This window comes from Urocitellus parryii, unplaced genomic scaffold (assembly GCF_045843805.1).
Source record: "Urocitellus parryii isolate mUroPar1 unplaced genomic scaffold, mUroPar1.hap1 Scaffold_43, whole genome shotgun sequence".
In the NCBI taxonomy this organism is placed as follows: domain Eukaryota; kingdom Metazoa; phylum Chordata; class Mammalia; order Rodentia; family Sciuridae; genus Urocitellus; species Urocitellus parryii.
This window is the reverse complement of record NW_027553833.1, coordinates 338120-359494: the sequence shown is the minus strand read 5'-3', so window position 1 is coordinate 359494 and position 21375 is coordinate 338120. Positions and strand designations below refer to the sequence as shown.

Genomic DNA, 21375 nt, shown 5'->3' with positions numbered 1-21375 from the left:
CTGAACAAACATGTACATATGACACTTATTCCTGTAGTATGTCTGTAGTATGCCCAGAATCAGAAAATAGTAGGTTTTCATAAAAAATAACAAAAGTTCAGTGTTATATAAGGATAATTAATAATCAGATGGAAATGATGTCCCACTTTGCATATAATTGAAATTATACCACATTCATTAAGGGACTGAGTCAATGGTTTTTTGTGTATTTATGACTACGATAGTACCTATGGAGGCAAATTCTGGGTTCATCAATATGAACTTCACAGAGACTAATATGGTTATCATTACTGTAAAATGCCTAATATCATTAACAACGATCAATCTGAATCACCTCATATAGCAATATGCATACAAGTGACTATGTAATATAATAGCTTAGAAGGCAGGGTTTTATTTTTGCTCAAAGTCTAGGTTAAATTTGTTTTCTTTTACTAATATTTCTACACAAACCATAAAGTGTTATTAATAAGTTCATCATATGAATATCTGTGCCATAGGAAAAAAGCTTTTGTTTCTGTAAAAAGGAAACTAACTTGAAGCAATAGGAAAGAAACAAAAGATGAATATGGAATTCACTGTGTATTAACACACACTGCATTGTCTCAGATCACCAAGCTGGTATTACAGAAGAAAATAACTGCTTATAAAAGTTATCTTTTTTTACATAATGTGGTCAATTAAGTATTTTAATATGATCTCTGATATAAAACAGGATAAGTACAAAATTCTCTTATATGTATAGCTGAACTCACAAGAAATTAAGGCATATACCCAGTAGCTTCCCCATCCCTTCAACAAAGGTAATTCTAAACCAAAATGATTAGCTGAAATCACTATATAGCAGCTCTGAGTAGAGTTGACACTCTTGGTAATCAAGATACTTGTGTTTCAATTGCATTAACAAACAAGTCCCTAGAAATGTGAAAAATGAAAAGTTAAAATTGAGAAATCATACAAGGTTACAGACCCTGGTAGGACTGTCTCAGTGAAACGTGGACAACAAAGAAACTCTCACTCCTCCAACAACAGATCACAATAGAACAACAGATTCCAAAGACTGGAATTCCCCCCCACACACACACTTCTCAAAATTACCCAGCATACTGAAAAGTGTACACATAGCTTGGAGACATAAGGCCTTATTCAGCCTTAAGTTGGCATAAGAGAAGAGAGGTTGGGGACATAAAACAATGTATGACTGTGCTTCAATAAGCAAAGCGGCTTGTGCTTCAATCAAACAAACTCTAGCATTTTAAGTTTTCCTGCTGCCTATCTTAGGTGTGAAGCACATTTATTTTAGCCTTGAGAGCCCCTTACCTTGGCAGCCACAGCCACAACTGCTTTCTGGTGGAGATAAGGGCATGTGACATCTGGTTGATTCCAGCTTGACTCTTAGAGCAGCAATGTTTTTCGTGAGTGAATTTTAAAATAAGACATTTGCTGCCACATTGTCTTAAAATCTTAAGTACTCAACAATTTTTTTCTTTTTCTTTGTTTTCAGTTATTTTTTAAAATTAATACACTATAATTATACATAAAATCAGGTTTCATTTTGATGTAATCGTACAAGCATGAAATATAATTTGCTCCACTCCAGTCTCAGTACTTTTCTTTTTCTCCTCTGCTCCCTCCCCCTGTTCCCTTTCTCTATTCTACATGTCTTCTATTTATTTATAGTTTGGTTTTAAAATTGATGACTTATGGATATGCATAAATGTGAAATTCACTTTGATATGTACATTACTGTACATAGCATAGTTTGGTCAATTTCATACCCCAGATTCTGCCTCTTCCTGTCCTCCTTTAACCCCTTCTTCCACTCCAGGAATCCCCCTTCAATTCTCATTAACTTCTCACCTCCCATACCTTGTTTTTCTTATTTTTGTATAGCTTCCAATTTGATCCTTGACATTCTGAGTCTGGCTTATTTCACTCAGCATGATGGTCTCCTGTTCCAACCATTTACCAGCAAAAGACATAATTTCATTTTTTATGTCTGAGTAAAACGGTGGTGGGTATATATACCACATTTTCTTTATATTTTCATCTGTTGACAGGAGACAGAGCTGGTTCCATAACTTGGCCACTGTGAATTGTGTTGCTATAAACATTGATATTTCTGTGCCATGATGGTGTGCTGATATTAGTTTTTTGTAGTCTTGAAGTCAATTTCTCATGTTTAAATACAGAAGTGAATAATGTATAGCCTGTAGTCTGGCCAATTGATCACTTGTACATAAAGTTTCATTGAAACACGTCCTTGAGCATTAATTTATGTATTGTCTGTGCTTGCTTTTGCAATATAAAAGTAGAGTTGAGTAATTGTCTTGGACAATAAGTAGTCTAAAACATACACTTTATACACCTCTCAAAAACATTTGCTATACATGGCTCTAGGTAAGTTACCTTCACTGGCATTGTAAACTCAATCTAGATATAAGAACCTGAAAACTACTGAAAGTATCAGCTATGGTTTGTCAGAGGAGTCTATCTCAGGAAAACATCAACAGAGCTAAGTATTTCTCATTGAAATTAATACCCATTGCAAAATGCTCAGAATGGATCTAAGGTTAACATTATTGATTACAAATCAAGTGTGATCTTAAGATTTTAACTGTGTGTGTGTGTGTGTGTGTGTGTGTACACACACCAGGGATTGGACCCAGGGATGATTAACCACTGAAAACAACCCAGCCCTTTTTTATATTTTAAGGAAATAGGTTCTCATTGAGTTTCTTAGGGCCTTGCTAAGTTGCTGAGGCTGGCTTTGAACTCATGATCTTCCTTCCTTGGTCTCCCAAGTCATTGGGATCACAGGCGCCCAGCCGATTTTATCATTCTATTTAGTAAGCAATTCATGCTATTCCCTCTCATCTTCCAAGGAAACCAGTCAAAATTCTAATGATTCAACTTGCTGCTAGCTATAATCAGGACTTTCCTTTAGTTCAGCATAGGTACATGTTACTATAGATACTGTCTGAAAGTTGACTGAAACTTCTATAGGCCCATGTTTTACTCAGCGTTTTTTTTTTGTTTTTTTTTTTGTTTTTTTTTTTGCTTCTGTTACTAAAAGAACCCAACCAGAACAACTGTAGAGGAGGAAAAGTTTATTTGTGGGCTCATGGTTTCAGAGGTCTTAATTCATAGACAGCACGCTCCATTCTTCGGGGCTCAAGGTGAGGCAGGACATAACAGAAGAGGGAGGGAAGCAAGCAGAGGAAGGAAATGGCTTATGCCATGGTCAGGAAAGGAGAGAGAGAGAGAGAGAGAGAGAGAGAGAGAGAGAGAGAGAGAGAGAGAGAGAGAAGAAGAAGAAGAAGAAGAAGAAGAAGAAGAAGAAGAAGAAGAAGAGAAGAGAAGAAAGTGAGAGAACTCTCTAGATACGAAATGCACAACCCATAGCCATACACCAACTCCCACTCCTCCAGCCATACCCTACCACTTCAAATACCACTCAGTGAATTCCTATCAAGGGATTAATTCACTGATTGGATTAAGACTCTTACAATCCAATCATTTTCCTCTGAACCTTCTTTCATTGTCTCACATGCAAGATTTTGGGGAACACCTCACCTCCAAACCATTGACAAAAAAGCCCTCCCGGGATAGTTATCAACTTCTAATGCACAATTTAGACATTGTTCAAATTATTTTCAATTAAGTAGTGTACAAGTCAATCCATAGTTTCTCATTACATGTAAGACAATGGAGATACTCTCATTATCCTGTTGATGAAAAATTTGGTGAGAACATCTTCTACCAATTGTATCAACTTCTCTCTAAACACATTAATCAGCTAATGAGATCATCATATTTATTTTTCCCTATTACGGTTTCAATATTGGTAGCCCCCACAAAAGCTCATGTGTTCAACAATGCAAGAAACTTTAGATGATTGGATCAGGAGTGCCTTGATCTAATATGTGCGTTAATCCCCTGATAAGGATTACTGGGTGGTAACTGTAAACAAATAGGGTGTGGCTGGAGGAGGTGGGTCGCTGAAAGCATGACATAGGGTTTCTATTTTGTCCATTGTGAGAGATGTCCTGAGCTGCTTTCCTCTGACATGGCTTTCTACCATGATGTTCATCCTCATCTCTGGCCCAGAACAATGGATTTGGTCATCTATGGACTGAGAGCTCTGAAACTGTGAACACCCAATAAACTTTTCCTCCTCTAAATTTTTTCTTCTCAGGTCTTTTGGTCATAGTAGCAAAAAGAATGACTATAATATTCTTAAAACCAAGACTCCTTCGCCTTATAACTCTTATCACCACTGTTAGGAACTGTGAAAGTTCTGAGATTTTTATCATACTTTCAAGTTACCCTGTCACATTCATGGATGAAACAGAAAATGAGAGACTTCAAGATGAGAAACAAAGGATTATATTATTCATGATATAGCTAGCAGCTGTCATTTTGTACTTTATCTTGAGGGAATACATTAAATATGGCCCATACATCATCAGGGAAGAACGGGAAGTGACAAAATGCCTCATTCTTATGTATCTCCATCTTTCTTCCCCAGTTCTATCAGATCTCTCTCAGCCTCTGTATCTTTATAACATGAGGGGTAAAGGGATGTTTGAAAAGGAATGTTTTATTTTCATAGTCACTCCATTGTTTTTCCATAGCATCACAAAACCTATGATAGTGAGTAAGAGAGTATCAAAAATGCTGATTTTTTTTCATTAGATTCTCAGAAACAAAAATCAAATAGTTTGATTCAGGAAAACATTTGAAGAAACGTTGGCCAAAACATCCAAAATTTGGTAAATGACACAATAAAGTAGTAAACATAAATGAAATAATTTGTCAAAAAAAATTTAAATGAGTGTTTATTTGCAATATCCTTTAGACAAACACATGAAGAAATTATTAGAAACATATTTTCTTTGTTTAAGAAGGTTATGAACGATTGAGGTGTTAAGGGAAGATGTAAACTAATAGATACTTAAATGTAAGTTTACAATAAAATATGCAATCTATTTTAATAGACTAAGAAAATGTTAGTGCAATTTAATAAGGAATAATACATTTATAAAAATGAAACAGAAATAGTTTTGAAAACAAAGATTGCAACGGAGCAGGTGGTGCATACTTATAAACCCAGCTGCTTAGGAGGCTGAGGCAGGAGAATTGCAAGTTCAAAACCAGCCTCAGTAACTCAGCGAGGCCATAAAGCAACTCAATGGGGACCTCTCTTTAAATAAAACAGAAATTGGTTGGCAATGTGACTCTGGTAAATTGCCCATGGTACAAAATCATCATCATCATCATCATCATTATTTCAGCAGTGAGTTGTGAAACTACTTCAATGTTGAGAGCCACAACCAAGTCAAGATAGCACCTGGCACTTTGCTAGGAGGAGTGGTTTGAGAAGTAATGCCAGCGAGCCATTAAGATGATGGAGATTCCTTAATGACTGACTGCTGTATCTAGATGATAATTAAGTTAAGCTGTGTGTAATTATTAAGATGATGAGGATTCCTTAATGACTAATTGATGTATCAGATGATGTTAATTGAAACAAGCTGTGTATAATGAGTTAGGTATAAATACCTCTGCTGTCCTACAATAAAGCGGCTCCCACTGTATCAATCTTCACAAGTTGCTTGTCAGCCCCTGGTTATTTTGCCCAGCCAGACTGCAGCACTTCAAAAACCCTAATATATGTGTAATTGGAGCTTCCAAATAAAGAAGAGGATTTTAGGGCAAACTTTTGAAGATATAAACCAAGATATCTAAGTTCAAATTAATTCCTAGCACAAGAAACATGGACAAAGCTACACCAAGGCATATCTTGGTCAAATTACTTAAGTTTGCTGATAAAGAGATAATCTTAAAAGTATCAGTAGAGAAACAAAAGAGAGAAGAACAAAAATGACATTATACCTCAACAGAAACAATTTAAGTCAAAGGACAATAAGTGGCTCACCCCCTCCAGTCACACCCTATACAGTCACCACCCAGTTGATCCTTATAGGATATTCATTCAGTGATTAGGTTCAGGCTCCCAGAACCCAATCATTTCACCTCTAAACTTCCTTGTATTGTCTCAGGCATGGAGCTTTTGGGGGACACCTCCCATCTAAACCCTGGCAATCATGATTCTGAGTTCCTGGCTCCTGCAATCAAGGAGGGGAACAGAGGATCGATCAGGGCTGCAGAAGAGTCCATGGGACATGGTGCATTCTAGGCCCTCTGAGTTGTTCTGTTTCCGTGTCTGGAAGATGCCTCCATAACGTTAGGAACTGTTTGGGCTCTTCTTCTGATGCTGCCCCATAAGGACAGGGTCTTGTATGGGACGTGGCTGTTTCAATTGCAGTGAAGCAATGTGCACTAGAGCCAGCTATGGAAAGGAACGGGAGGAAGCCACTGAAGGGTGCAGCAATGGCCGACAGAAATCCAGCACCAGTGACTGAACAGGGGCAGGCTTCACATGAACCAGTGTAAGAAAGATGCCAGGAATTGAGAGCACTCTGTCCCTCCTGCTCCAGAATTTAGGGTTTTCTGCAGTTCCAACACCCTACAAGAAATTTAGTGAGCGGCCTAACAATGAAAATCTCTAGTGCTCCGTAGTTTAGTTGCAACCCAGGACACGAGTATTGCTCATCAGCTCTCTGGCCTCTTTCTCCCTGTCTCTCTGGCCAGGGAAACAGCCCTGCTTGGGCCCATGCAGGTCACGCCCTACACAACCCCACAGGGCTGCATTCCCACAGAGATTTAGTCTTGCCTATTAGGACATTTTCTTCATTCTTTCTTATTATTGAAAGTTGAAAAGGTGGCCTGTAATCCCAGCGGCTGGGGAGACTGAGGCAGGAGGATCGTGAGTTCAAAACCAGCCTCAACTAAAGTGAGGTGCTAAGCAACTCAGTGAAACCCTGTCTCTAAATAAAATACAGAATAGGCATGGGGATGGGGCTCAGTGGTCGAGTGCCCCTGAGTTCAATCCCCAGTACCCCTCCAAAAGTCAGAAACTTACCAAAATTATATAATAAATACTACTGAAATAACAATATTTGTTTGCTTTTTTAAAAGCTTCTTTAAAAATATGTGAAAAAGAAATAGGATAGTACTGATAAAGTTGAAATCCTCCTTGTTTTCCTCTTCAGTCTTATTCTCCTCCCTCTGTGTCTTGAGTTCATCAAAACTCATTAATTTGGTCAATTTCCTTCCTGTTCATGGGTTTTTAACTTTTACTGCACATATCCAAGTCCATAAACATAACATAGCCTTGTTTTGTGTGTTTTTATTTAACATAAATAGCATCATTCAGGTTGTGATGGTTTGCAATTTGCTTTATTTTTCACTTGATTTTGTTTTCAAGATCCAATTCTATACATTCACATAGATCTGGTCTCTTTAATTGGTGTATAATATTCCACTTTAGGAATATATGCCACCATTTACTTATCAGTTCTCCTACTGAAAGGCATTTACATTGCTTCCAAATTTTGTCATTACACGCAATGAACACTTGCAATGAATATCCTTTTAGAAGCTTTATTGCATGCATTTACCTAAGTTTCTCCAGGGTGAATTAAGTATGTATTAAGTGTGTAGGTAGAGATGGCATTGCTGTGAATTGGGAATTGAGTGAGAGAGTCCGTTTAAAATTGTTGAAGATATTTCCAGACATCCTCGGGTGGGAGGAGGGGTGAAGGAGCCCATGGAAAAATTACATTCAAATACGTCACCCACCCAGAAATTTGTACGTATTTTGTAGAGCAGGCACTTCTCCCCTCTAGGAAGATGTGGGTCCCCCACCCCATGAGAACCACTGCGTAAGTGAGACATAACTGTTTTCAGGGAATGTGTCCCTGGTTCAGATATATTTAAGGAGAAAAGGAATGGAGAATAACTGACTTTAAGATTAAAACAAACAAACAAAAAAAAAACAAAAAAAAATAAAAAGACATAACTGATTTGCTTGGATGTCTTTACCTTAGTTACCAAATCTCCCAAAGTCTTGTTTGGGAGAAATATTGTCCAGAAATATTGTGCAGATCTCAAGGGATTACAGAGGACCAAAGTGTAAAGTGCTTTGCTCCTAATAATCCCTTGATCAAGTTTTGGGGTGAGGATGCTCCTGTAGCTGGTCTACTTAGAGGCACCAGGGAGCAAGTAACCCAGATCCTTCTGGTGCCAAGTTCGGGCTTAGGAACAATAAGGGTCAAAAGGGGAGTACAAATACGTCCAGAGCCAGGGAACGGAAGGAAGAGAATGAGAAGCTGTGTTAGGCAGCTGTCCTAGGTTAGAGAGTGTCCTCCCCATACCTGAATCCATGTCCACCTGGAACCTGTGGCAAGGGGTCCTATTTGGAAATAGTGTCTGCAGGTGTGATCAGGTAAGGAATCAAACGGGACCAGGGTAGGTCCTAGATCCATTGTTACCGGTGTCCTGATGAGAGGAGAGAAATTTGGACAGAGACACACACACCAAGGAGAACGTCATGTAAAGATGGACTCAGAGGAGGAGAAGACCGTGTGGTGGTGACGGAGAGGTTGGACCCCTATCACTGCAAGCTCAGAAATGCCAGGGGTTGCTGGGAGTCACCAGATGGTAAGAAGAACCCAAGAAGCATCCTACCTGGGAGCTTGCAGAGAGAGCATGGACCTGCTGAAACTGGGAAACTGACAGAGCCGCCTTCCAAGGTGGTCCCCAGCGACCAGCCTCCTGGTATTCACAGCGCCATGCAGTCCCCTCCCATCTCATGTGGACTGGACCTTGTGACCTGCTCCTAGCTAGTTCAGCAAACGCAATGGGGTGTCACTTTCAAATCATATCGGAACCACAGTTCCTTTGCTTCTGCTGATGGGAGGGGTCTGTGTAAGCTGCAGGCCTTTGGCATCAACTCTGAGGGTCACAGCAGGCAAAGCCTGATTCTTCTCTACTAGTATCCAGAGGCATGTTGTAGCTCTCAAAGTTGGGCTATGCCTGCCAGTGTGGCAGCAGATCCCAGAAGCTCACTGCCAATTTCTTTCTGGGTTCTTGTCTCACAAATCTGAAGAATGAAATCTGTGGACATGGAAGGTAAGAGTGAAAGAAGGAGGGTGTATTCAATTGTGAAGAATAGAGGTAGGGCAATTGGGAGACACTGCAAAGGTTGCTGCCTCGGTATGCTAGTCTCGGGATTTATATAGCTCTTGGGTCAATGGATATTGGTCCAGATTTATGCTGATCAGTTTTCAGAAAAGTAGCCACACTATTGGTGCAAATGTATGATAATCACATCTTGGAAAATATCAAGGTGACTGTTCAGCCCGTAAGTAACTTTCCTGCAATCTCCATTCATTCCTGCCCCCACTTCCATTTTTTCCAATGCTCATCAGGCAGGCAGAGCCACTGGCAGGAGAGGCGACAGGTTGGGTGACCTAGGTCGCCTTGACCCTGTCTTGCCTTGGCCCTGGCTGGCTGTGCCTCAGGCCCACATTACATGGCAGGCTCCATGTGGCTGTGGCCCATGCACATCACCTAGGCTGGCCTCCCGGGCTTCAGCCAACCATGCCACCACACTGGTGCTCAGGGACTTGGCTTCATGGCTTGGCTTCAATATTATACAAGACAACCAAATTCTTTTTGGTTTTTCTTACCATTTTTCTTGCTCTCTGATAACTGGTAAAAAGGCATCACACTATGACTTAATGGACAGGTCCATATGATAAGAACTGAGGAAGGGCTTCAGCCAAGGAGGAACTGAATCCTTCCAACAATGACGTGACTTGTGATGATCACAGTCCTAGTTGTCACCCTATGTACTGTGTGAGATCCAAGAGGCTGAGAACCTGCCAAACCATGCTTGGATTCTTCACTGGCAAGACACTATGAAATAACACGTTTTTTTACTTTAAGCCACCAAGTTTTGAGAGTGATATGTTTGCACAGCTGGTATAGAAGCACATTATAGACCAACGTGGGTGGCATATGTGGCCAGATGGTTCAGAAGGGAGAGGGGTGGGCTCAGGGTGCATCGCGCTCCTGAGAGCTCAGGCTGGACTTCAGATGCCGCAGAGGTGCACCTGCCCCAAGGGACCTTGAAATCCTTGCCCAAGCTCAACACGACTCTCCCAGTTCAAAGAAGCCTCATGCCTAGCTTGAAACCAATGCTTAAAAAAAAAAAGCATGTTACATATAATCCAGGGTCCATAGTCGGCAACTAATTTGGAGAACAATTTGGTGAACTGAGAGGGGGGGAAGGCTCATCATTTTTGCTAGAAAGACCAAAATCATTCAAGTAGGATTTCCCCAAATATTCCTACCAATATGCTTAACCAGTTCATAATCTTCCTTCTGCCTCGGTTTCCATATTTGCAAAATCAAGAGATTAGCTTTTTTATCATCCTTACAGGCTTCTTCAGCATTTATATGTAATCATTCCTTATAAAATAATCAGAAGACCTGGAAATAATGTAGAAGCAAATGGACATTCATGTGAATCACTTCTCATTCTTCAAAACTTAGACCTGACCTCCTCTGGGAAGCAGTCCATAACCTCACCAGATAAAAAAACCCAACTGGGTTCTCCTGTTGGTGACACCACTCAGGGACACATCTGCCAATCATGATGTACATGGTGCTTGCTGACTTTTCCAGATCTTCTTCCTCCACTAGCCAGGCAACGACTTGGGACATTTTGAGACTGATTTATGTCAAATTCTTCTTTGTATGCACAGGACCTGGCAGGCTGCTTGGTACATAATATCTATCCAGTAACTATTTGCTGAGTGAGTGAGTGACTAGACAGATTCATGGAGCTCCTTGGCCCATGGTGAGAACTTTGATTCCTGGGGAAGCAGCCTAGGAAGCTGTGTGTGTCTCTCTTGCCACATGGCTTGCTGGTGATTGTGGCACAAGGTGGTGAGCCAAGGGCACACGTTTGTGCAGAAAGTCTAATCCCAGGATCCAGCAGACTCAAGAAGTTGGGTAGAAATTCCTCTCCTTTCTGCTCCAACCATGTATGGAGCTTGGAGCAGAGATAATTAATTCACAGCATATGGGGAGACAGATGTTAGGGAAATGTGACAAAGATAACAAGGTCAATACAAGAGAAAGAGGGGGTACAGATGCTGCAGTGATGGAGTGAGTTGTCTCATCGAGTCCTGAGCACCCATGTAATGAGATTTCCTAACAGAGGAGCCACACCAAACAGAAATAAATAGCTGTTTGGAAAGTTACGTAGTTTGTCCAAGGGCACAGAGAAGGTGACTTTAACTTATTCTGTCTCTTTGCATATCCAGGGTACTTTATTACCCCGGATCTACCCATGAGAACATCAGTTTCCCCCCAGTGCAGAGGCTATTTCAAAAGCAATCCCTTAGTGGGGAATCCTGGGTTCTAAGCCATTGTTCAGACCAGAAGTAAAGACATGACCTCACCAGTCCTGCTCTCTTCAAAAGGTTATGACAAAGTACCAGGGACTGGGTGACGTATACACAACAAAAACTTATTTTTCAGTGTCTGGAGACTGGAAGTCCAAGGTCAGGGCATCATGGTTGGGTTCTGGTAAGGACTCTTTTCAGGGTCGCAGACTGCTGACTTTCACTATCTTCCCATGGTGGAGGAATGAGCTAGCTCTCTGACTTCATCTCTTTGAAGAGAGCTCCGTCCCCATGACCTAATTACCTCCCAAAGGCTCCTTCTACAAAATGCCATCATATTGGGGATGAGATTCCAACATGAATTTTGGAGGAGACACAGACATTCAGTCCATAACAACAACCAAGGCAATGGGCTTTGGTGGTGGTAAAACTGCCAAGGTTCGGAAAAGTCAAGAGTAGTAAATACTGAGTGTGGATGAAAAGAATCTCATGCATTTGTATCCTGTGTATATATATACCACTGATTTGGGCTTATCTGCTGACCACAGAATATGGATGCATCACCTTTGACAGTCCGTTTCTTTATCCATGACATGGTGAAAATAACCCCTACCCTATAGAACTGCCACCAAATATTTTTTAAAAAGTGTGTGTGTAGAAGCATCTAGTAAATGAATGGGGTCCAAGTTCTGTTTACAGGGCTGGATCAGTCAGGTGAAATGCCTCAGCCACAGAAGCTGATCCAGGTAGGAGATTTCAGAAGAGCTGGAGCAAGGTCGACACAGGAGGAGGTCTGAGGGAGAAGGGGCAGGTGTCAACTTCTTCTCATGAATATTTTTCTGCTGTGGAAAGTCCCCCCTGAAGCCCCAGCTGACTTCGCTCCTGATCTCATTGGCCAGGTTTACCTCTCATGCCCCTGGGTCATCCCTAGCAAGGAAGAAGGGACTCCAGTGACTGCTTTACACGATGAGACCACTGTGACTTGCCGCAGTCTGGCTGGGCACAATTCAGGAGCCACTTGTCAAAAGAAACGAACTTTATTTTTAGAACACACACACCGCACCACACAGCTCCTCAGGAAAAACCTTCAGAGCCCAACTGCCACCACCGGCTTCCCACAAGCCTCTCAACCTTCCACACTCCTCCTGCTCTTGAGACCGATTGGCTGGGTCATGTGGGTGGAGCCAAAAGAGTCCCCCATTGAGCAGCTCCGTGGTCTGAAAGGGCGGGGAAACAGCCCAATGAGCATCACCGCAGAGGAGCCAATCAGTTGGCAGCTAGAAGTTTGCTGGGGCCGCTGTGAACCAATCGTCAGCTGGCACTGGAAGTTTGCTGGCAGCTGGAAGTTTGCTAGGGCCCCTTCGGCTGTGGCTCTCAACAGTGACTGGGATGGGGCACTGCCTCCCATGGGTGCAGGCCTCATTTGCCAAATACCAAGATCTGATAGCTAGCCAGTCAGGGAGGAATGACCTGGGTGGACAGATAGAACCAAAGTCACACAGAGATCCATGAGTTTCCGGTTGCTGTTCTATAACTAACGCATCACCACAAGCACCGTCTTCAAACAGCACTCCTTTATTGACTTACGGTTCTGGAGACCTGAAGTCCAAAGGGCGTCCCATGGGGCTAACATCAAGGCCTTGACGGGGCTGGTTCCTTCCGGAGGCTCTGAAGGGAGAATATTTTCTTGACTTTCATCTTCAGGAGGCGACCTGCCTTTGTTGAATGGTGGGATCTTCTTATCACATAACTCCAGCATTTTGATTCCCTATTATTCTTTCATCTCTGACCCACCAGCCTCCCTCTTATAAGTACCCTCACGATTACATCAGGTCTACCTGGATAATCCAGGATCACCTTCCCTTTCAAGGTACTTGACAATCGAAAAGTCCCATCAATTCCTGGGAATTGGAGGTTTAAAACTTGCAGGGGGACGGGGGCTGTTATTTTTAGCTTACATGAAAGACACATGGAACTTCATCTTCCAATTCAAGATGGTGAGGCAAAAGTGGAAGTAAGAGAACCTGGCAGTGGGAGTAGATACTGGGAAGATGAAGGTCTGGGAAAGCTATGGTTTAAGGCATGATTCCATGAAGAGCCAGAAGGATGTGGTGTCTACCTTTCAGAAGGTATGGAATTATGTTGTTTTTATCCATGCTGGATACCTCCCCCGCACCCCACCCACCCTCACATACAAAGAGAAGTCGGTCATGAGGCTTAAATTTTTTTTTCTCATTTCAAAAGCTGAGGCATCAGGCAGGAAGCCAAAAATTGGACGTCAGACATTGTAATTATGGAATGATGGAGAATTGGCCCAACTAGATATATCTAAAACAGGTCTCCTGCTTGGTCCAGGAAGGAAGCTGGGGGCATATGTAAAAGATCATTAACTAGAATCTTGAAGATGTGGGGGAAAGGAGTTTCTCTGACCAAAATCACCAAGGAGACTGTGAGCCAGGAGGAGGAGAGGGAAGGGTGGGATGCAGAATGGCAGGATGGGGCGGTGCAGAATAATGAGACGTTTCTTTGCTGCACAGCCAATAGGGAACAGAAGTGGGAGCCACCTACCTGCACTTGGAAAGAAGTTTGGGGGCCACCAATTCAAACAAGGAGATACTGGCTTCGGCGTTAGAATAGTGGAAGAAAGAAAGAGTCAGATTCTTTTAAAATGTGGGCCATAGGCATCAGTTGTTTCCTCTGCTCTGATCCAAGACCCCAGTAAAATAAGTGTCATGAGATTTTTAAAAAGACACACACTCATGAAAACAAAGACCAAGTATGCAAAAAAAAAAAACACACAGAGGAATATCAAGAGAACTTCAGATGTTAGTAAACAGATGGATAATTAAATTTTAACTTTGCGTGCCAGATAAATATAATGCCCATAAGGTTGCTGAGTAGAACAAGAAGCCAACCAATTTCTATTATGGAATTCTGTAAACACTCTGGAATTTAAAGCAATAGATGTCTTAAAAGGAAGGTATCCTTGAAGCTGAGAAGTCAAGGATTGGTTGAAACTCTGTGAGAGAAGCAGTCAGACGCGGTGCATTCCCCACTCCATCCAGAGCAACCAGCATTCCCACTCCCCTCCCTAACGGGAGGCTGGAGGTGTGCTAAGCCTTGGAAGAGCTATACCGGAGGAACTTAGGAGTCAAGAACACCAAGATCAGCTTGGGAAGAGTGGGAGGTGCAGTTAGTAACTATTGGGATTTAGGGAGTAGAAAGATGTTAGCCCTTTGACAGGAGATTGGAAGGAGTCACACTGGCCCATAGGAGCAGAGTCTTACAGATACCAAGAGAGGAGCCTTGGTTAACAAAATATCTTGATGCTTCCAGGAGCATCCCACTGGAAGTCACTAATGCACAAAAACATCACATGTGCATGGAGCTTCTGTTCCTCCCTTTGGAATGTGAGAGGAGACCAGACTCTGAAACATTTGAATGATGCCTCTAACTGAAAAGAGAAGAATAAAGAAAACTGACACCAGGCAGAAAGAAAAGAAGGAAAAATCTATGAGTGGAAACTTCCAATTTATATGCTCAGAGAGATAAGAAAATACATTAATGTCGCGACCCCTTGCCCGCAAGGAAGACGCAACTCAGGAATCTTCTTCCAGCAGTTTATTCAGGCCTTTGATATTTCTTCTACTACTCCTCTTGCATGCCCCTCCCAGCCTTAATAAAGCATCTCAAGCCCCAATGCAAAGCCGCCACGTGGAACTTTCTCATAGGGTGTTGAAAAACCATGTGCCAACTCTCCCAAATAAGGAGTTGTTTATCACAAACCACAGCAGAGCCAGCGCCATCTTGTAATGGCGACCATAGTCTGCAAAAGCGGCAGAAGCGGCTCACCACACATTAAATCCATGAAACCAGCATTGCCTGATTTTTTAAATGGAGCTTTAAAATAACAAAATTTGTCTTGAAAATTAAAATCATGAGAGACAAATTACAAAGATAGAGGGATCTATAGATACAAATATAAATGTAGATATATAGATTATCAAGACAGAATGGAAACATAATGAAAAAGAACAGGGAAAGATAAGTGTCTTAGAAAGTTAATTCATTCAGAAGGTTAAAAATTGAACTGAGAAAAGTTTCAGAAAATGAATATATTAGAGTAGAAAAAATGTTCCATGATTAAAGACTGTCGGTGTTCAGATTCAAAAGACTCACTTTGTGCCAGCACAATAGATACATCATTATGAATTTCAGAGTAATGATGTTAAATGAAAATCTCAAAAACTCTCAGGAAAAAAAGATATCTATCACATACACACAGATGATCAGAAATCAAGCAATCATTAAAATTATTAGCTGCAATATCAGAAGCTGGAAGACAATAGAAATACCTTCAAAACTTGGAGGAAAATATTTGCCTAGATTTCTTTGTATAGCTAAGATAGAGATATGCAATAAATCAAAGTATTCTACATCATGCATCTTTTCTTTGGAAGCTACTATAACTTCAAATCTTCATTTTGATGAGGTAAAAAGAAGAGAGAGATAAAAATGCACAAAATGGCAATTCAAAAAGAAAGAGAAGGATGTCAAGAATGACAGACAGGTTACAAATCTAGAAACCAACCACTTTTTATTGGATCAGGAAAATGGAGAGGTCTAGGAAGGGTGTTTTCAAGATGGAGGTGGGATGAAAATCATAGATTTTCTCCTATGTTTGAACATATTGAGAGCCACTTTTTATTTCTGGAATAGAGTTTGGGGATGCAGGTGATTATGTATATGAAGGGAGTGGAAAATTTTTGAAATATTGAGGCAATTATTAACTCCAGGAAAAAAAAGGTAGTTCAAGAAGGGAAATATAAACATTATAGTGCTGTGCACTGAACAGCTGGGAATACAATTTGAACATAACAAATCATATAAAATTATTTAGCCAAGAATTACATTACAGTTATTTGGGAAGATAAGTTCATGATAAAGAAAAGGGTACTTGTGTGCATACATATGTGAATATCACATATTAAGAAGGCATAAGAATTTAAAATTCTTTTTTTAAGGGGGGACTGGGGACTGAGCTCAGGAGCACTTGGCCACTGAGCCACATCTTCAGCACTATTTTGTATTTTATTTAGAGAAAGGGACTCACTGAGTTGCTGCTGACTTTTGCTGAGGCTGACTTTGCACTCAAGATCCTCCTGCCTCAGCCTCCTGAGCTGCTGGGATTATAGGTGTGTGCCACTGTGCCTGACTTAAATCCTTTTTTAAAACAAAAATATCAACTCAGCAATTAGGCATAAAAAGAAAAGTTTTCACAGAAACTACTCCAAGATTTAAAATATTCACCTCTGGGGAGCAAAACGAAGGGTTTGTAAGGAGTGGGATAGTGAATCTCTGTTTTCCATTTCAACCCTTGAACACTTATTAGTTTTCTGTGACTTCTGTAATAAATTACCATAAAGCTGCTGGTTTTAAACAGCAGAACGTTATTCTCCCACAGTCCTGTGGTTAGAATGCCAAAATGGATTTCCCTGGGCCAAACCCAAGGTGTTGGGAGGGCTGTGGTCTGTCTGGAGGTCCTAGGGGAGAATTTGTTCCCTGCCTCTTCTGAGTTCAGGTGGCTACTGGCACTACCTGGTTTGTGGCTATGTCACTCCAATCTTTAAATCTCTCTCCACTCCATCATCACAAGGCTTTCTCTCTGGGTATAAAATCTCCCTCTCCCTTCATCTTATAAAGATACATTTAGAGCTCACCTGGACACCTCTTTAATCATGATCCTTAATTTAATCACGTCTGCAAAGACCCCTATCCCAAGTAAGATGACATGCACAGGTTCCATAGATGGGGCTGTGGGGATTATTCCTTAGCTAACTATGAACATTTTAGAAACATGTCAGTACATCTCTATATGATATATTAATTAATTAAAGGAAAGAAGGTATTTCAACATTTTTACTGTGATTATCCTTGGAAAGTTCTGAGAGGTTTTCCGTGGCCTCTCTAACGTGGTCTTGCATTTCCAGCATACATGAGTCGTGTAAAATGTTAATTTGTGAGTGGGGAAAAAAAGAGGCAAGGAGAAATATTTCATGCTTTGGCCAATCTGCATTTGCAGCTAACTGGTTCCAAGTTTTCCGTTTCAAATACAAACCCCAGGCAATTCTCCAGTGAAGTGACACTGACATTCACGTTGTTCTCTGGAAGACATATGTGTGTTGCAAACACACGCCTCCTGGAAGCCAAGACCTCAGGGGCTAGAGGGAGATTTTGTGGGGTTTCAAAACTGAAAAGAGTACTTTTAAACCCAATCTAGAGAGTCCTTTGCTCTCAGACGCACAGCCTATCTGCTTCCCAGCATTTAGCTTTTATCTATTTTTCTCCGACTGGCTGAACCCCCACATGAGAACGTGAAAGTTGAAAGGGACTTGAAAGATGGTTGGGTCTAACAGGATACAGCTGAGTCCAGAGGATTCCAGCGACGAACGGATGATTTCCCAGGCAATGGAGACAGGACGTGGACCTGGGGCTCCTGATTCTGGATGCCCAGAGCACCTAGGCTCTTCTTTAGTCCATGAATCTCTACCCTTTGCTTCTCTGTAATTTAGGAAGTCCTGGCACCTGCAAAGAACAGGAAGATGAGAAGACGGAGTGACTTGGGCTCAGGGGAAAAATAGAAAAGTGTGCTGGAGAGTTGGTAGTACTAAAAAGCCAGGTCTGGATGAAATCTAGGATTTTTATCCAAGTCAAAAACCTGAGGCCAAGAGGACCAATGGAGCTGTGGGGTGAAGATCTGAGCCTAGAGCTTTGACCTGGCCCCTCTAGCTCGGGAGAAGAACAGAAGCAGGACTTCCCAGGAATCGTGGGCTCTGAGGGGCACCCTGAGTCTAAAACAGAACAGTGAATAACACTGAGGGGTAGGCTCAAGGCTCAGATCCCTATCATGCCCTCCCCTGCCTAAAGCCTTCCATAAGTTTTCATTTCAGTTAATTAAAGTCAACACACATTGTCATGATGCACCAAATGGCTCCCGTCTCTCCAGCCTCAGCTCCTCTCACTCTGGGAGGCATCTGGCTCCCGCTGTCCCTCAGCGGTCAGCCCCCACCTCCACCCATACTTCCCCGCTGTCCCTCAGCGGCCAGCCCCCAACTCCTCCCATAGTTCCCGGCTGTCCCTCAACTGCCAGCCCCCACCTCAATCCATAGTGCCCTGCTGTCCCTCAGCGGTCAGCCCCACCTCCACCCATAGTTCCCCGCTGTCCCTCAACAATCAGCCCCACCTCCATCCATAGTTCCCCGCTGTCCCTCAGCGGTCAGCCTCCACCTCCATCCATAGTTCCCCCCTGTCCCTCAGCGGTCAGCCTCACCTCCATGCATAGTTCCCTGCTGTCCCTCAACGGTCAGCCCCACCTCGACCCATAGTTCCCCGCTGTAATTCAACAATCAGTCCCCACCTCCACCCATACTTCCCCGCGGTCCCCCAGCCCTCAGCCCCACCTCCAACCATAGTTCCCCTCTGTCCCTTGGTGCTCAGTCCCCACCTCCACCCATAGTTCCCCGATGTCCCTCAGCGGTCATCCCCACCTCCACCTATAGTTCCCGCTGTCCCTCAGCTGCCAGCCCCCACATCCACCCATAGTTCCCCGCTGTCACTCAGCGCTCAGCCCCACCTCCACCTAAAGTTCCCCGCTGTCCCTCAGCGACCAGCCCCCACCTCCACCCATAGTTCCCAGCTGACCCTCAGCGGTCAGCCCCAGATCCCCCCATAGTTCCCCCCATAGTTCACCCCTGTCCCTCGGTGCTCAGCCCCCACCTCCACCCATAGTTGCCCTCTGTTCCTCAGCGGCCAGCCCCCACCACCTCCCATAGTTCCCCGCTGTCCCTCAGCGGCCAGCCCCCACCTCCACCCATAGTTCCCCGCTGTCCCTCAGCGGCCAGCCCCACCTCCACCCATAGTTCCCCGCTGTCCCTCGTCGCTCAGCCCCCACTTCCAACCATAGTTCTCTGCTGTCCCTCAGGCGCCAGCCCCCACCTCACCCATAGTTCCCTGCTGTCTCTCAGCGGTCAGCCTCACCTCCACCCATAGTTCCCCGCTGTCCCTTGGTACTCAGCTCCAACCTCCTCCCATAGTTCCCCGCTGTCCCTCAGCTGCCAGCCACCACCTACACCCATAGTTCCCAGCTGTCCCTCAGAGGTCAGCCCCACCTCCACCCATACTTTCCCGCTGTCCCTCGGCGCTCAGCCCCCACTTCAACCCATAGTTCTCCACTGTCCTTCGGCCTCAGCCCCCACCTCCACCCATAGTTCCCCGCTGTCCCTCAGCGCTCAGCCCCACCTCCATCCATAGTTCCCCGCTCTCCCTCAGTTGTCAGCCCCACCTCCAAACATAGTTCCCCGCTGTCACTCAGCCATCACCCCCACCTCCACCCATAGTTCCCGCTCTCCCTCAGCAGCCAGCCTCACCTCCACCCATAGTTCCCCGCTGTCCCTCAGCAGCCAGCACCCACCTCGAAACATAGTTCCCCGCTGTCCCTCAGCGGTCAGCCCCAACTCCACCCATAGTTCCACGCAGTCCCTCAGTGGTCAGCCCCACCTCCACCTAATGTTCCCCGCTGTCCCTCAGCGGTCAACCCCCACTTTCTCCATAGTTCTCCGCTGTCCCTCAGCACTCATCCCCCACTTCCTCAATAGTTCCCCGCTGTCCCTCAGCGCTCATCCCCCACCTGCACACATAGTTCCCCGCTGTCCCTCAACGGTCAGACTCACCTCCACCCATAGTTCCCCGCTGTCCCTCAGCGGTCATACACACCTGCACCCACAGTTCCCCGCTGTCCTTTGATGCTCAGTCCTCACCTCAACCCATAGTTCCCCGCTGTCCCTCAGCGGTCAGCCCCACCTCCACCTATAGTTCCCGCTGTCCCTCAGCGATCAGCACCACGTCCAACTATAGTTCCCCGCTGTCCCTCAGCTGCCAGCCCCCACCTCCACCCATAGTTCCCTGCTGTCCCTCAGTGGTCAGCCCCACTTCCACCCATAGTTCCCCACTGGCCCTCGGTGCTCAGCCCCCACATCCACCCATAGTTCCCCGCTGTCCCTCAGCTGCCAGCCGCCACCTCCACCCATAGATCCCCGCTGTCCCTCAGCGGTCAGCCTCACCTCCACCCATAGTTCCCCGCTGTCCCTCGGTGCTTAACCCCCACCTCCACCCATAGTTGCCGGCTGTCCCTCAGCGGCGAGCCCCTACCTCCTCCCATAGTTCCGAGCTGTCCCGCAGCTGCTAGCCCCCACCTAAACCCATAGTTCCCCGCTGCCCCTCATTGACCTGCCCCCACCTCCACCCATAGTTCCCCGCTGTCCCTCAGCGGTCACCCTGCACCTACTACCATATTTCCCCGCTGTCCTCAGCGGTCAGCACCCATCTCCACCCATAGTTCCCCGCTGTTCATCAAGGCCAGCCCCCACATCCACACTTAGTTCCCCGCTGTCCCTCAGCGGCCAGCCACCACCTCCACCCATACTTCCCCACTGTCCCTCAGCTGCCAGCCCCCACCTCCACCCATAGTTCCCTGCTGTCCCTCGGCAGTCATCACCACCTCCACCCATAGTTCCCCGCTGTCCCTCAGCAGTCAGCACCTCCTCCACCTATAGTTCCCCACTATCCCTCAACAACCAGCCCCACCTCCACACATAGTTCCCCGCAGTCCCTCAGCGGCCAGCCTCCACCTCCAACCATAGTTCCCCACTGTTGCTCAGCGGTCAGCCTGAACTCCACGCATAGTTCCCCACTGTCTCTCAGCGGTCAGCCCCACCTCCACCCATCCTTCCCCGCTGTCCCTCAGCAGCCAGTCCCTACCTCCACCCATAGTTCCCCACTATCCCTCAGCGGTCAGCCCCACCTCCACCCATAGTTCCCCGCTGTCCCTCGGTGCTTAACCCCCACCTCCACCAATAGTTCCCCACTGTCCCTCAGCGGTCAGCACATCCTCCACCTATAGTTCCCCCGCAGTCCCTCAGCGATCAGCCCCACCTCCACTGAATGTTCCCCGCTGTCCCTCAGCTGTCAGCCCCCACCTACACCCATAGTTCCC

At 44.5% G+C, this 21375-nt stretch overlaps 1 protein-coding gene across 1 annotated transcript in view; it reads right to left on the bottom strand.

Moving 5' to 3' along the window:
• Positions 1 to 14983: 14983 nt before the first annotated feature.
• LOC144252441 (flavin-containing monooxygenase 5-like) overlaps positions 14984 to 21375 on the bottom strand; it is a 64299-nt gene continuing 57907 nt past the window's right edge. Inside the window, exon 8 of the mRNA XM_077794761.1 lies at positions 14984 to 17909. Within this exon, the coding sequence (XP_077650887.1) occupies positions 17657 to 17909 (253 nt within the window). The 3' untranslated portion in view covers positions 14984 to 17656. The remainder of the gene's footprint in view (positions 17910 to 21375) is intronic.